At 48.0% G+C, this 14,872-nt stretch overlaps 1 protein-coding gene across 1 annotated transcript; it reads left to right on the forward strand.

The window, feature by feature from the left end:
* Window positions 1–899: 899 nt before the first annotated feature.
* On the forward strand, window positions 900–9,001 carry LOC110298166 (zinc finger protein 112). Its single transcript, XM_021167221.3, has 6 exons — window positions 900–1,268; window positions 2,836–3,001; window positions 4,430–4,474; window positions 5,364–5,490; window positions 6,643–6,732; window positions 7,554–9,001. Exons 3-6 carry the CDS (start codon window positions 4,472–4,474, stop codon window positions 8,999–9,001), a joined length of 1,668 nt encoding a protein of 555 aa, XP_021022880.1. The 5' UTR covers window positions 900–1,268; window positions 2,836–3,001; window positions 4,430–4,471.
* The last annotated feature ends 5,871 nt before the right edge of the window (window positions 9,002–14,872 follow it).

Raw genomic sequence — 14,872 nt, forward strand, 5'->3', positions numbered from 1 at the left:
GGAGGTAAGGCCCCTGAACCTTCCCCCAAGCCCGTTTTCCCCGATCTCTGGGGATACAGCCAGAAAGAAGCTCTTTGTTCTCTATAGCCAGCAAAAAGCCTTTTTTTGTTTCTGTGCATTACAACCAGAGATGCGATAATTGTAGGAAGACCTAGCCAGGCGCTTGCTTGGCTCCCTGTGCCAAGGGCACGGAGATAGACGCAGGAGAGGAGCTACAGCTCACTCCCCCACCTCGCCAGAGAGGAACTGAGGCCAACTCTCCTCCCAACTCCTCCGAATTCCTCACTTTTCCTTTAAAAGCCCCCTACTGTTACCGCTGGGTGCCGAACTCCCCTGCCCTGCCCGGCAGGAGTTCGTCCTCAGCTAGCTGACAATAAAGCCTCTTGTGGTTTTGCATCAGGTGTTCAGGTGTGGTTTTTTTTTTTTTTTTTGGTTTTTCGAGACAGGGTTTCTCTGTGTAGCCCTGGCTGTCCTGGCACTCACTTTGTAGACCAGGCTGGCCTCGAACTCAGAAATCCGCCTGCCTCTGCCTCCCGAGTGCTGGGATTAAAGGCGTGTTTTATTGGGGTGCCAGCTCATCTCGGGACTTGAGTAGAGGTCTCCCCAGTTTCGGGGGTCTTACATAGCATGCATGCTCCCCACGCATGCATGAACACACCAATAAATGGTTTACTTTATTTTTTAAAAAGTATTTGTTTGTCTGTCTGTTTGTTTGTTTATTTATTTATTTATTTATTATGTGGATGTTTTCTCTGGATGTTTTGTCTGTGCACCATGTACATGCAGTGCTCGAGGAGGCCACGAGAGAGCGACGGGTCCTCCGGAGCTGGAGCGACTACGGTTTTGAGCTCCTCAGTTAGCAGCGCTCTCCGCACCACGTCATCTCTCCAGCGCCAAAGCCTATGCGTCCTGAGGCTTTACATCCTCCAATGTAAAGACGCTGTTGTCCAAGACTTTCTTAGGGAGTATGGGAAATGAAAAACAACAGGGAAATCCAACACGGGAGGATGGTGCTCCTCCCCTAGCTTCGGGACGGGCCACCCGCGCCTCTGCATCCTCACTTCCGTTACCCCCGAGGGAGCCGAGCGTCACGCACGGTTTCTCCACGCGGAATTCTGGGAACTCGTCGGCTTCAGGCTAGCGTGTAGCCATCTGTCCCCCTGAATTTGAGTTATTTTAGCCAGGAACCTCCAGAATGACCCGCTAGATGCTTCTGAGATCGACAGCAATTGCGTCTCGGGTGAAAAGGAAGGAGCGAGGTTTGAAAGGTAAGGAGCAGCGGCGAGCTCCGGAGGGAGCGTCCCGGTGCCTGCAGGCCCTCGGCGCGAGCGGCTTCTGCAGTGCCCCCGCCCCGCCCCCGCAGCCCCGGCAGCCCCTTCTCCCCGCCTGCAGCCCTCTCTCTCCCATTCCGCAGCTCCCCTCCCCTCCCCTCCTGCCTGCAGCCCCCTCCTGCCTTCAATCTCCTTCTCTGGTCCTGCAGTCCTTTCTTGCAACCCGCCCTCCCTGCCCCCAGACCCCCTCTTCCGGCCTGCAGCACCCCTCCCCTTCTGCAGTTTCCCTCTCTCCTCTGTACTCTCCTCTCCCTCCCTGCAGCCCTCTTTTCCTCCCTGAAGCACCCTCTTCCTCCCTGCAGCCCCCTTGCCCTCCCTGCTGCCCACTCTCCCTCCCTGTAGTCCCCCTCCCTCCTGCAGCCACCTCCCTCCTGCAGCCCCCCTCTCTGCCTGCAGCCACCTCTCCCCTTCTGCAGCTCCCTCCCTGCTCCCGCGGCTCTCCTCCAGGCCTGCAGCCCACCTTCTCCACCTCATAGTAGGCTCTGCTTCTGCCCCTGCCGCACTAGCTGATCTCTCTGTGCATATCCTGGGTGTTCTGCAAAAGACAGACATTAGACCTTCCTAGTAGCATACTTGGAGAAAAAGAAAAAAGGATGGTGAAACACTCAAACTGCCTGGCATGCAGGTCTCATGGAGAGACCACAGTAATACTCCATCCAGTTCTTGGCCCTCACAGTTGTGACCCATCTATGACCTTTATAGGAAGGAGCTGGCTGCTTGCAGCAGGTACTGGGGCAGGAACTGTGAGATGTAATGTAGGGAATTTTATACAATTTTACAATTTTTGGTTTCCCTGCAGCCCTGACTTCCCAAAAAGCAGTGCTGGAAGCCATAAGTGACTAAGATTGGTTGACGCTGGAGAATGTGTGGGTCCTACACCGTGGAATGACTTTTATTAGAGTCTATACAGAGTGTTGTGCCCAGATTGAAGAAAGCCCGAAGAGACCACCAGGCACCACAATTTGGAAGCAAGCACATGAACATCCTTGTCCTACTTTGAACTTGGGCCACAGACCTTCCCAACGGGACAGGAAGGAGAGTGACCCCAGCACTAGTTGAAGGGGTGGATAAAGGAAACACACACACACACACACACACACACAAGCGGGGGTTTCTAAGCCTTGGCATTGCATGAGAGGGTAAATGAGTTTTCTTTCCAAGAACCCAAGGGTGGGAGCCATACCCCAGGCTAGCCTCTGACAATAGGCTAGCCTCTGACAATAGGCTGTTCAAATCCACAGCCAGTGGCTCAATTTTACTGGTCCAAGCTCCCTGAGGGAGCCAGCCGGTATCGTGAATATAGGTTAGCACCGGCTTGCAGGGATCTTGAGAGCAGGCCTTGTACATTTGTTGAGACCTGTGTGTATGTACGTGTGTGTGTGTGTGTGTGTGTGTGTGTGTGTGTGTATGCACTCGTGCGCACGCACACACATGTACGGACGCCGGAGGTCAACCTCGGGTTCCCAGGAACCATCCACTGTTTTTCTGTTTAATATTTATGTAGGGGTGGAGAACGTGAGTTGCCGTGTGGGTGTGGCGATTAGAAGACCACACTGGGGAGATGCTGCCCACCTACCATCCTGTGTATCCTGAGGACCAAACTCGGGCTTGGTGGTAAAAGCCTTTATCCACCAAATCCTCCCTCGTGGACTTCGAGATTGCCTAATTAGGTGAGGCCAGCTGACCAAGAAGCAGGAGAGATACCATTATCTGCCTTCCCAGAACTGGCTTTATAGATCTGTGCCACTGGCATGCAGCCCCCTCCTCCCCAACCCCTGATTTTTCAAGTAAAATGTACCCTTGGGATGAAACGCAGGTCTCAGGTCTTCGTGCTTGCCCAGCAAGCTCTTTACCAACTAAGCCATCTCCCCAGTCCCTGGTATTAGGTTTTTTTTAAAAAGTTGTTTTCACCAATTCTTTTTTTTTTTAACTCCCCCCCCCAAAGATTTATTTATTATTATATGCAAGTACATTGTAGTTGTCTTCAGACACACCAGAAGAGGGCATCAGATCTCATTATGGGTGGTTGTGAGCCACCATGTGGTTTCTGGGATTTGAACTGAGGACCTTCGGAAGAGCAGTCAGTGCTCTTACCCACTGAGCCATCTCTCCAGCCCTGTTTTCACCAATTCTGGTATTTCCAAATAACTTTTTTTTTTAACATTATAGACATGGAGATGTCAAAAATTACAGATCATGTTAAAAAAAAAACAGAACTGTTACAACTTTAGTATGCAAATGGAACAATGGCTCTTTTAGTTTGGTTCTGTTAGGTTTTCTTGGGTAAGTTTCTTTTAAATGGTAGCTGTGTTCCTTGGACTGGCTGTCCCATGCAGCAGTTCAGAAACTCACCGTGAACCAGCAGAGAGAATTTCCTCTCCTGGGACAGTACCCAGGCTCAAGCCCTGCCCATCTAACAACTGAGACCTCCTGCATGTACATCCCTGAAGTCTGCATCCCAGTGAGATCCAGGTGACTCCCACACAGGTCACATGTAAACAGTTCAGGGAAGGGTCTCATCTCAAAATTCAGGCTAAGAAGGGTCACCATGCCACCTGGCACAGGTAAAATGGAGCGGGGTACCCTGTATTCACAGCACTGTGATCCCCCCCGACCGCCACCACTACCTTGCTTAATAATATTGTCAACAGTCACAGCTGCTAAAACCCCCAAGCAACGTGAGGCAATGGTGTGTTCTCGATATGCTCCTTGTAGGCTCCTGTGAGTGGATGTATTGCTTTGAGTGTACTAGAGTACTCCCATCAGGAGTGGGACGCCCACTCAGTACCCATTACAGTGAATTAGCACTAGATGCTATTTCCACGTTTACCATCCTCACCATTATCACCACTGGAAGTTTCCTTAGAGTTTAAAACTTTGAGAAAATTGCAAAAAATTAGTACAAGGAGATCTGGTCTGCTGTGCTTGGGCACAGTGTTCTGTGACGAGCTCCTGAGTGGAGTTCCTATCGTCCATGGTACCGTTGTCATCTTCTGACCTTAGGCTGCAAGGAACACGCACCCGACTATCTGACAAGGGTCAGCTGTGTGGTCAGTGGCACTGACGGGACTTCTCCTTTCCCATTTCTGTCTTTTTAGGTCTGCACCTCCCAGAAGGAAGGGTTAAAAGCAAGCAGGCCCATGGTAAGTAGAGCTCGCCCTATTTGTTGTGAGAATGTAACGGGTCTTCTTAAGCTAGAGGATTGTTCTCATGTAAGGAGACTCAACGCATTCGAGAACAGACAAGGTGGCTCAGGGGTTAAGGTGCACGCCTCCGGGCCTGATGACCTAAGTCTGATCCCCAAGATCTACATGGTGGACGAAGAGAACCGACCTCCACAAGTCATCCGCTGTGCACACATGTGCGCACATGTGCACACGCGAGCACACACATGCAATGAGTAAATGTGATTTTAAATTTAAAATAGAATGTATGAAAGCATTTGATGTCTTGAGGATAGGCCAGGTGCTTGTTTGTCCCTGTAAGTTTAACTGTCCCCCACCTTTTCAGGGCCACTGTGCCTCTAGCAGACATTGGTATTGACTTTTCTCTTAGGGAGACACAATCAGACATCTGTTTGCCCCAAGTAGGGAATCCACAACAGACTCAAGTAACAGTACCACCCAAAGGCACATTGGTGAATTGGTGGGTTTATTGGGGTTACTCCCAGGAGCAGGATGACTCCAAGGCAGCTGCATCATGGAAGGGTTTCCCAGAACTTTATGTACGACTTGCAGACATCTCAATAGGTAGGAGAGGCTCTTCTAGGAAACTGTTGACCTGAGTCCCCTAAGCATTTCTTACTGCTCATATAACTCTATGGCCAGAGGGACCTTGGGCATCTGGTCAGTTTCAGGGAGTTCCTGGGACTAATGAGTTGTATCATCCCAGAATCTCAAGGAACCTCCTTTTAGAATTTCTTGAGTCTTTACAAGCTTACCCCCCATCTCCCTCAAGATAAACGATTTTAACTAGGACGATGTTACTAACAGCAGTTGTTTGTAAGATTGAGGTCATCTGTGCTTGTTGTAGGAGGCAGTAACATTCAAGGATGTGGCTGTGGTCTTCACTAAGGAGGAATTCAGGCTTCTGGACTCCGCCCAGAGGACGCTGTACCAAGATGTGATGGTTGAGAATTTTCGGAACCTGCTCTCAGTGGGTGAGGACAGGTGCCCTCTGGCACATCCCTGTGACCTTGCGGTTGGAACATTTCTTGTCTTTTCTGAACAGGATATTTCAGGACATTTTGTGTATTTATTTGTTTATTAATTAACTTGTTTATTTATATGTATGTATAGGAGTATATTGCCTGGTACCCTTGAAACTAGAGTTGCAGATGGTTGTGAGCCACCATGTGAGTGCTAAGAACTGAACCCGAGTCATCTGAAAGAGCAGCATTTGCTCTCAACCCTGAAGCTATCTCTGCATATTATTATTTTTAAAATTTATTACTGGGCAGTGGTAGCCCATGCACTCAGGAGGCTGAGGCAGGAGGATCTCCTAAGTTTGAGGCCAGTCTGGTCTACACCTTGCCTTGAAAAGCAAACAAAAAACTGACAGCAAAATCACATTTTATTTGGTGTGTGTGTGTGTGTGTGTCTGCGAATGTGTATACACACAAAGGTGTGTGTACCCTCTGAGGCTAGAATTACAGGAATTTCAAGTGGTTATGAGCCACAGGATGTGGGTTCTAGGAACTGAACTTGGGGCCTTCAGGAAGAGCAGCAAGCACCCAGCCCCTGGCCCATCTCTTTAGCCCCATACTGATCATTAAAAGAGACTTACTTTTATTATGTGTATGTGTATGTGTGAGAGACACACCTTTATGTGGGAGTCCTCAGAGGCCGGAAGAGGACCCTGGACGCCCTGAAGCTGGGGCTAGGCAGTCGTAGGTGCTCATAGAACTCTGGAAGAACAGCAAGTGGTCTGAGCACTGGGCCATCTCGCCAGCACCTCTGCTGGCAGCTTTGAATGAAACCCGGTACAGTGGGAAACACCAACATTCTGTAGAGAGAATGACACCCGTTGTAGGAAAGCAGATGCGGAGTGAGTGGGGACAGGCCTGATGACTGTAGGTGTGACCTCAGAGTAGGTTGTTCAGACTGTGTTCCTGACGCAAGCGTGTGTGTGTTGGAAGGGACACATCATAAATGCTGTTTCTTCCCTGGGCTGTGTGTGTGGAAGCTTAAACACAGCTATAACACACATTATTTTTGTTGCACTAATGATGATTTCAGGTGCCACTGGTGTCCCCAGTGCCTTTCCACCGGACCCTGCCCTTTGACATTTGTGATTTTTTGCATGTTCACAGAGTATCAACTTTTCAAACGAGATAAACCATACCTGGAAAGAGAAGAGAAGCCTCCAACGAGGAGGGCAGCCCTGAGGGAGAGAGATTCAGGTAAAACATCTTCTGTTACTCATCTCTAGCACTTGCGGTTCTCTGTCCCTGTTGCTGGCATTGTGTGGTCCGGATGGCGTGCTTTGAGCAGTTGTAGCACTTTATTGCTGGAGTGTGTGCCAGGCATGGTTCTGGGTAGTGCCTAGAAAACTGAGCACCACAAAATGTTTCTTCCCGTTGACACTGTCATATGGTACGAGAGAGACATTTTTTTTTTTTTTGGTTTTTCGAGACAGGGTTTCTCTGTATAGCCCTGGCTGTCCTGGAACTCACTCTGTAGACCAGGCTGGCCTCGAACTCAGAAATCCACCTGCTCTGCCTCCCCAGTGCTGGTATTAAAGGCGGGCGCCACCACCGCCCGGCTGAGAGACATAATTTTAAAAAGAAAAAAAAAAAATTCAGCCAGTAGTTGATTTCAAATGGGTTTTATTAGTTCTCTTTAAAAATTTTAAATTATTATTTTATGTGTATGGGTGTTTGCCTGCAGGTATTTATGTATACCACATGTGGGCCTGGGGCCCATGGAGGCCAGAAGAGGGTGTCAGATCCTCTGGGAGTGGAGTTACAGTTGTGAGATGCTATGAATGAGCCAGGTCCTTTAGAAGAGCGGCCGGTGCTCTTGACTGCCGAGCCATTTCTTAGTAGGGCCCTCAGTAGGCTATATAGTGGGTTCTGTTTAGCATTTACACCCGAAAACTTCATTAGTAATGGAAAGGATAGGCCGAAAAATCACATTGCTTTGCATTGAAGTCTAGTATGGTGAGCTAAGTGTGAAGTCCCGAGGTGTGAACATTTTCACTTGTCCTTACCTGTCTTCATAGGGATTAACGGTCAGAGTGCAAGAGGAGCAGTCCGAGGGGGAGGGTCACCTGAAGCCCTTCCCTGCTGGCAAATCTGGCAGTGGGTCACGGACGACTTAACCACGAGTCAAGACTCTGTGGTAAATACTCCTCAGCTACAGGGCAAGGCTCCCTGCCAGTCCAGGCCAAGGCCACCTGCTCCCGTTTCTGTAGATGAGAACTATATAAAGAGTCATACAATAAGCCTTCCCATCCACTCTGCAAGGCTCCCACTTCCCACTTTGAGAGCCCAGGGAACTTTCCTGACTGAGCGGCAGACTCGGAAGGATCACTACCACCAAGTCTCCCATAGAGATGAAGCGGGTCAGAGGAAACAGGATACTCACTCTACAAGTTGGATTCCACGTCCCCGCTCTGATCACAGAGTATACAAAAGTAAGGAGCGGTATAGCCCCAGGGATCATGGGAGAGACGGTATGGAGGTGGTGCCGTTTAACCAGAATGGAGGGATTCACACTAGACAGAAAAGCTCCCAACACAGAGAAGCCGTTACCGATCCCTCCAGCTCGGATCCTCACCAAGTGTCAGACTCAGGAGGGAGGGCTTGTGCATGTGTCAAATGTGGGAGAGGCTCCCCTTGTGGCACAGATGGCTGCATTCATCAAGGAGGTCGCACAGGAGAAGAACGGAAGGAATTCGGTCACCAGAGGGTCTGCACGCCAGTGAAACCGTACACCTGTGAGCAGTGCGGAAAAGTCTTCACTTGTAGATCAGCACTTAATGTCCATGTGAAAGTGCACACTAGGGAGAGACCTTACAATTGTGAGACATGCGGGAGTGCCTTCAGTCAGGCCTCCCACCTCCAGGACCACCAGAGGCTCCACACTGGAGAGAAGCCGTTCAAATGCGATGCCTGCGGCAAGAGTTTCAGTCGCAGTTCCCACCTGCGGTCGCACCAGAGGGTCCACACAGGAGAGAAACCATACAAGTGCGGGGAGTGTGGGAAGAGCTTCATTTGTAGCTCCAACCTCTACATCCATCAGCGAGTCCACACAGGAGAAAAACCCTATAAATGTGTGGACTGCGGGAAAGAATTCAGTCGCCCTTCGAGTCTTCAGGCCCATCAGGGCATTCACACCGGAGAGAAATCATACGTTTGTACTGTGTGTGGGAAAGGCTATACTCTGAATTCAAATCTCCAAGTCCACTTGAGAGTCCACACGGGAGAGAAGCCGTACAGTTGTGATGTGTGTGGGAAAGGCTTCAGTCGCTCTTCACAGCTACAGTCCCATCAGAGAGTTCACACGGGGGAGAAGCCTTACAAGTGTGATGTGTGTGGGAAGAGCTTTGGTTGGCGGTCAAACCTTATAATTCATCACAGAATCCACAGCAGTGGGAAACCGTACAAGAGCAAGAGAGATGATAAAAACATCAAGGAATCCATTCAGGAAAAATGTTCTATAAAATAGTGCTTGAAAAGACTTGTATCCTGTGGATTCTTTGTGTGTGCGTGTACGTGTGTGCATGTGAGTGTGTGCTTAATTACACTTTACAATAGTTTAGTTTGGGAGCTGTAGGGATGGGTTCTTCCTTCGCAAGAGCAAAGAACCTAATTCCCAGCATCCATATGGTGGGTCACAACCATCCATAACCTTCAGTTTGAGAAGATCCAGTAGATGGCACACATACACGAATGCGGGCAAACAGTCATACACACAACGTAAATAATCTTTAAAAAGTACAAGTCAGTGTATGTGGGAGCACACACATGCTAGTGTAGGCATGTCACATTAGTGTAGGCATGTCATGGCATGTGTGTGTATGTGGGAGCACACACATGCTAGTGTAGGCATGTCACATTAGTGTAGGCATGTCATGGCATGTGTGTGTATGTGGGAGCGCACACACAGTGTAGGCATGCCATGGCATATGTGTGGAGATCAGTGGGTGCACATTAGTGTAGGCATGTCATGGCGTATGTGTGGAGATGAGGGGGTACCTTTTGGGAGGCAGTCCCTCTTTCTACCTTGTGAGGAGCCAGGGATCATCATACTCAGGCTGCCAGGGTTGCAGGCGGCACCTTTACCCATTGAGCCATCTCACTGGCCTGTTATCGTGAATTCTTTTCATCATTTTTCAAAAGAAAGACTGTCTCATTAAGGTCAGTGTTTCCGAGTGCTGCTAATTACAAGGAAGCTGTAGTTGCAACCTTGACCTGTTTCAAGTGTTATGTGGAGGACTTTGGGAACGAGGCCCCATCAGGGCATTGTGTTAGTTCCTTTTAAAGAAAAGGTGCTGCTGAGCTGCCATAACCCTAGTGCCAGGGACTTAAAGATAGTAGCTGTTAGTAAAACGGAGAACTGTTGAGATCTAAGTTTCTGTTACAGGAGCCTTAACAACCTTAACAAAAATGCAGGAACAGCTGAAATACAAAATCCCACTTTGGACCTGGAGATGTAGCTCGATGTTAGAATACCTTCTTACCATGACAGGGTCTGGGTCCAGTCGCCAGGGTAGACCAGACATTACTGTCATCTGCAGTCAACTTGGTATTGTCTTTTTATGAGTCTCTCTTTGTAGTCCTGGCTGTCCTGAAACTTGCTCTGTAGACCAGGCTGGCCTCAAACTCAGAAATCCTCCTGCTTCTGCCTACTGAGTTCTGGGGTTAAAGTTGTATGCCACCACTACCCAGCTGTTTTTTCATTTTTAAATAAATAAATTAATTAAAAATGTGTGTTTGAGGCCACATGTGTATGGGAGTCCACGGAGCTAGAGGCCCTGTAGCTGGAGTTACAGGGAGTTCTGTAGGTACTGGAATAACATTCAGCTCTTCTGGAAGATTAGTAAGTGTTTTTTTTTTTTTTTTAAAGATTTATTTATTTATTTCATGTATATGAGTACACTGTTACTGTTTTCAGTCACACCAGAAGAGGGCATCAGATCACATTGTAGATGGTTGTGAGCCACTATGTGGTTGCTGGAATTGAACTCAGGACCTCTGGAAGAGCAGTCAGTACTCTTAACCACTGAGCCATCTTGACAGGCCTCATAGCATTCACGGTATACATTAGACATATGCCTCTAAATGGGTCACACTGTACACTTGAGAGTCAGGAACCTGTTGATCCCACTCCTACCTTCCAACTCAACGAAAACCCGAGGAAATGATAAGCAATGTAAGGCCGAGTGACCTATATACTGGCTTGCTTAGGTCTCACCCCATGTCCTTAATGTGGAGTTTCCCCATTAACTGTGTTATGAAGGGGTACCTGGTGGGCCATGAGTGGGGAGAAGGGGAGAGAGAGAGAGAGAGAGAGAGAGAGAGAGAGAGAGAGAGAGAGAGAGAGAGAGAGAGAGACCCAGAACACATGGAAACAGGTGGAAGCAGAGAGTGCATGCGCAGGCAGTCCTTTTACATGCAGCAGAGGATGGTGGCAGATGATGACGTAAGCCGTTGCTAGGTCCTTGGCAGGAGCCTGGTACACTAACATTCTGTCCTTATTTCTCAGTACGGCTCTTTTACAGGCAGCAGGGGAAAAAAATGAGATGGTGACTCAGATTTGCACTAAGGTACCTTTCCCAGGAAGAGCTGTCTTGCTGGCAGATCTGGAAACAGTTTGCATGGGCACTGACCAGGTATCTTCAGAGGGAGCACTTTCAACTACTGCGAGATGATTCCATCTGGGTTTCTGGAAATGGGAGCAATATAAAGAATCACAAAGGAGATAGCTCCAGCCGTGTTGAACACAAAGACTTTTAGTCTCGAGAACTCAGAGTTATTGTCAAAATAGGTACCTGCATGAGTCACAGGTCCAGAGCAGAAACAAGCCACTCGGTGAGAAACGTGAGCTGCACGGGTTTGCAGGTGTGATGAGGAGACCGTCATTCTGCCAGTGGGTTAAAACTTAAAAAGAGCAGAAACCCCACAGATGTCGTGAATGCGACAGATGCATTGATGACGCCGTTAGTCAGGGATCGCCTGTAGGAGGGAAACCGCATCAGCAAAGGGCTTTCCATTCACCACACTGCCTATCAGCAGAGGGCTGCTTTAGTCAGCATTCACACCCAGGGGAGGAACCGGAGACATGAGATCAATCCAGAGACCACTTCAACAGAGTCCCTTTGATTACCAGACCAGTGACACAGAAGGCAAATCCTATAGACGTGACAGTTGTGGGAAGAGCAAAGGTCTCATTAACAAGAGCTTCAATCAGTCCATTGATTGTGACTACAGGACTCACACAGGAGAGAAACCTTATAGATGTGAAGAGTGTGGCAAGAGCTCAAATTTTCAGTACCACCAGAGGGCGCACACGGGGTCCATCAAAGGGTCCACAGGGGTAAAACTCCTATAGGTGTGAAGAATGTGAAAAGGGCTTCATCAAGCTACACATGTTCACATACATCAGAGGATCCACACTGGGGAGAAACCCCACCAATGTGATGTGTGTGTGTGGTGAAGGCTTCAGCCATAATTCACTATGAACGTGCCACCCAAGAGTCTCCACTGGAGAGAGATCATATCCATGTGAAGCATGTGGGAAAGGCTTTATCCAAAATACAGATGCTCACACAGGGGAGAAGCCCTATACATGTGAAGAACATGGGGAAAGCTGCAGTCAGGCTTCTAACCTTCAAGAACCTCAGAATGTCCATACTGGAGAGAAGCGATTCATATGTGAAACGTGGGAAGGGCTACAGTCACTCCTCACGTCTTCAAGCCCGCCAGAGAGTCCATACTAGAGAAACCATACAAATGTGATGTGTGTGGGGAGGGCCTCTGTTGGGGGTCAGCCCATGGGAATCTGAGTTCAAATCCCTACTATCCATGTAAGAAGCTGGGTGTGGCCAGGTCTATAACCCTAGTGCTGTGAGATGTAGAGAGAGGATTCCTGGGACTTGCTGACAGCCTATGTTTTCAGACAACAGGGGGAGTGTGGCAGAACAAGACCCCTAAATCATCCTTAGACTGCAGCTGGGAAAAGCTGGATCTGGACTTCAGGGCTATTCATGGGTTCACTCCTGCCTTAGCTTCCACATACCGGGATTATAGGTGGACTCCATCACCCCTGGCTTTCCCTACCACTTTATTTGCCCATCTATGCTGGGGCAGGGGCAAGCTTGTGGAGATCGGAGTACAGGTTTGCAACATGGGCTCCTGGGATTGCACTCAGGCCATCGGGTTTGCAGAGCAAGTACTCCACTTGCCAAAGCGCTCACTGGCCTCTCAGTCCTCTCTTATGGCTTCCACTTTTATTTTGTTCTTCAAGACAGTTTCTCTGTATAGTCCTGGCTGTCATGGAACTCAGTGGGTTTCTCTCGGTAAGGTGTCATAGAACTTAATCTGCAGACCAGGCTGGCCTTGAACTCACACAGATCTGCCTGCCTCTGCTTCGCAAGTGGTGGGATTAAAGGAGTGCGCCACTACCTCTGGTTTGGCAATAATTTTTCAGTCTAAACTCTGTGGTTTAGATTTAGTGATTTCTATCATGCTGTCTGTTTGGTCACTCATTTTCTCTTCCATTGCCAATATATTGGTGACTGCGCTTAGTGTTTAATTCTTTTTTCAGTTATTCTAATGTTTAGCTCTAGAATTTCAATCAAAAGATACTGACCTCCCATCCACAGCTACAGAGAGCTATTCTGTTTCTAAAACTCAGACTTTAACTTACAACCTCCCTAAGGCCAGTAGAAATCGAGGAAGAATTTTATTTTTATTTTTAAAGATTTACTTTTCATGTAGTACCTTCACAGACCAGAAGAGGGCATAAGTTCCCAGACCTGGACTTAGAGGTGGTTGTGAGCCACTCTTTGTGCGCCCCTTGAAACCCAACCTGGGTCTTCTGGGAGAACAGCAAGAACTCTTAACCACTGAGCCTTTTCTCAAGTCCCTAAAACTTTCTTTTCGAGATGATGTTGGCATTGAACACAGGGCCTTTCAAATGTTAGCCATGCCTCCAGCCACCACTGGTGTATTCTAAGCAAGGATTCTATCGTTGAGCCCTGTGCCCTGTTCAAGGGTGTGTTCCTAAACTTGTGATCTCCATCCATAAAATAAAAATAAATCCTGTGGACCAGCCACGGTGATACATGCCTTTGATCCCAGAATTCAAGAGGTAGAGGTAGTTGCATTTGTGATTTTAAGTCAGGCTCATTGCCATAGCAAGGTCCAGGACAGAAGGCTGCACAGTGAGACCTAGTTGTACCAAACAGAACAAAAACATCCCCAGTGAGATCAGGGATAGATGAACCTCACCCAGAAACCACTCCTGCAGTGAAATGAACTCCCTTAACTCTGGCATGAGGTAAACATCTGAAACAGGAAGGGGCTTTGAAGATACATTGGCAAAAAATAATAAATAATAAAATATAAATGTATTGACAAACGAGCCTGTGAAGAAATCTGTAACTGAGGGCTTTTCCACCCACCTCCCAGTTCCCTAATCATGGCCCAGAGACTTAGGTGTGAATAAATGCCTAGGTCATAGGCTTTGGCTTGCCCCCATCTAGCTTGTATGCCTAAATAACACATTCACTCAATTCTAAGTCTGCTACAAGTCTAGCTACCTCTCCTCAGTCTTAAATGTCTGACTTCCTCAGAGTCCAGGGAGAATCTCTCACCTCTGACTCCTTCCCAGAGTCCCAATCTCTCTGCCAGAACTGCCATGTTCTATTTCCTGCCTTTTGCTAATAGGCCATCAGTTTTTTAATCGACAAGTGATGCTTTCACACAGTATGCAAGAGAGCATCCTGTGTCTCCCACTTTTAGTCCAATAAAAGGCTCTTTTTCTTATAACAATAAACTATATACAATAAGATCATTTTTGAAACAATTAGGAAAACTATCAGGTAAGAATTGCGTTAATAATGTCCAGTTCAAGACTGGAGAGATGGCTCAGCAGTTAAGAGCACTGACTGCTCTTCTAGAAGTCATGAGTTCAATTCCCAGCAACCACATGATGGCTCACAACTATCTGTAATGGGATCTGATGCCTTCTTCTGGTGTGTCTGTAGACAGCAACAGTGTACTCACATACATAAAATAAATAAATAAATCTAAAAAAAAAAAACAACAGTTTTTTTTTCTTTTTTTAAAGAGAGTACAGGTTGCTCTTCCAGAGGACTCAGGTTCAATTTCCAGACACCAAATGGCAGCTCACATTTGCCTACAATTCCAATTCCAGGGATCCAACACCCTCACACAGAAATAAATGCAGGCAGAACACCAAATCACATAAAATAAAAATAAAAAGATTGCCGGGCGTGGTGGCGCACGCCTTTAATCCCAGCACTCGGGAGGCAGAGGCAGGCGGATTTCTGAGTTCGAGGCCAGCCTGGTC

Source organism: Mus caroli, unplaced genomic scaffold, assembly GCF_978045245.1.
Source record: "Mus caroli unplaced genomic scaffold, Mus_caroli_1 scaffold_8, whole genome shotgun sequence".
Classification (NCBI taxonomy): domain Eukaryota; kingdom Metazoa; phylum Chordata; class Mammalia; order Rodentia; family Muridae; genus Mus; species Mus caroli.

What these genes read in the sequence shown, in the direction of transcription:
- LOC110298166 (XM_021167221.3), top strand. An exon ending in TCGGAACCTGCTCTCAGTGG is followed by an intron (nt 5,491 to 6,642) that starts GTGAGGACAGGT and finishes GCATGTTCACAG; the next exon opens with AGTATCAACTTTTCAAACGA. An exon ending in CCTGAGGGAGAGAGATTCAG is followed by an intron (nt 6,733 to 7,553) that starts GTAAAACATCTT and finishes CTGTCTTCATAG; the next exon opens with GGATTAACGGTCAGAGTGCA.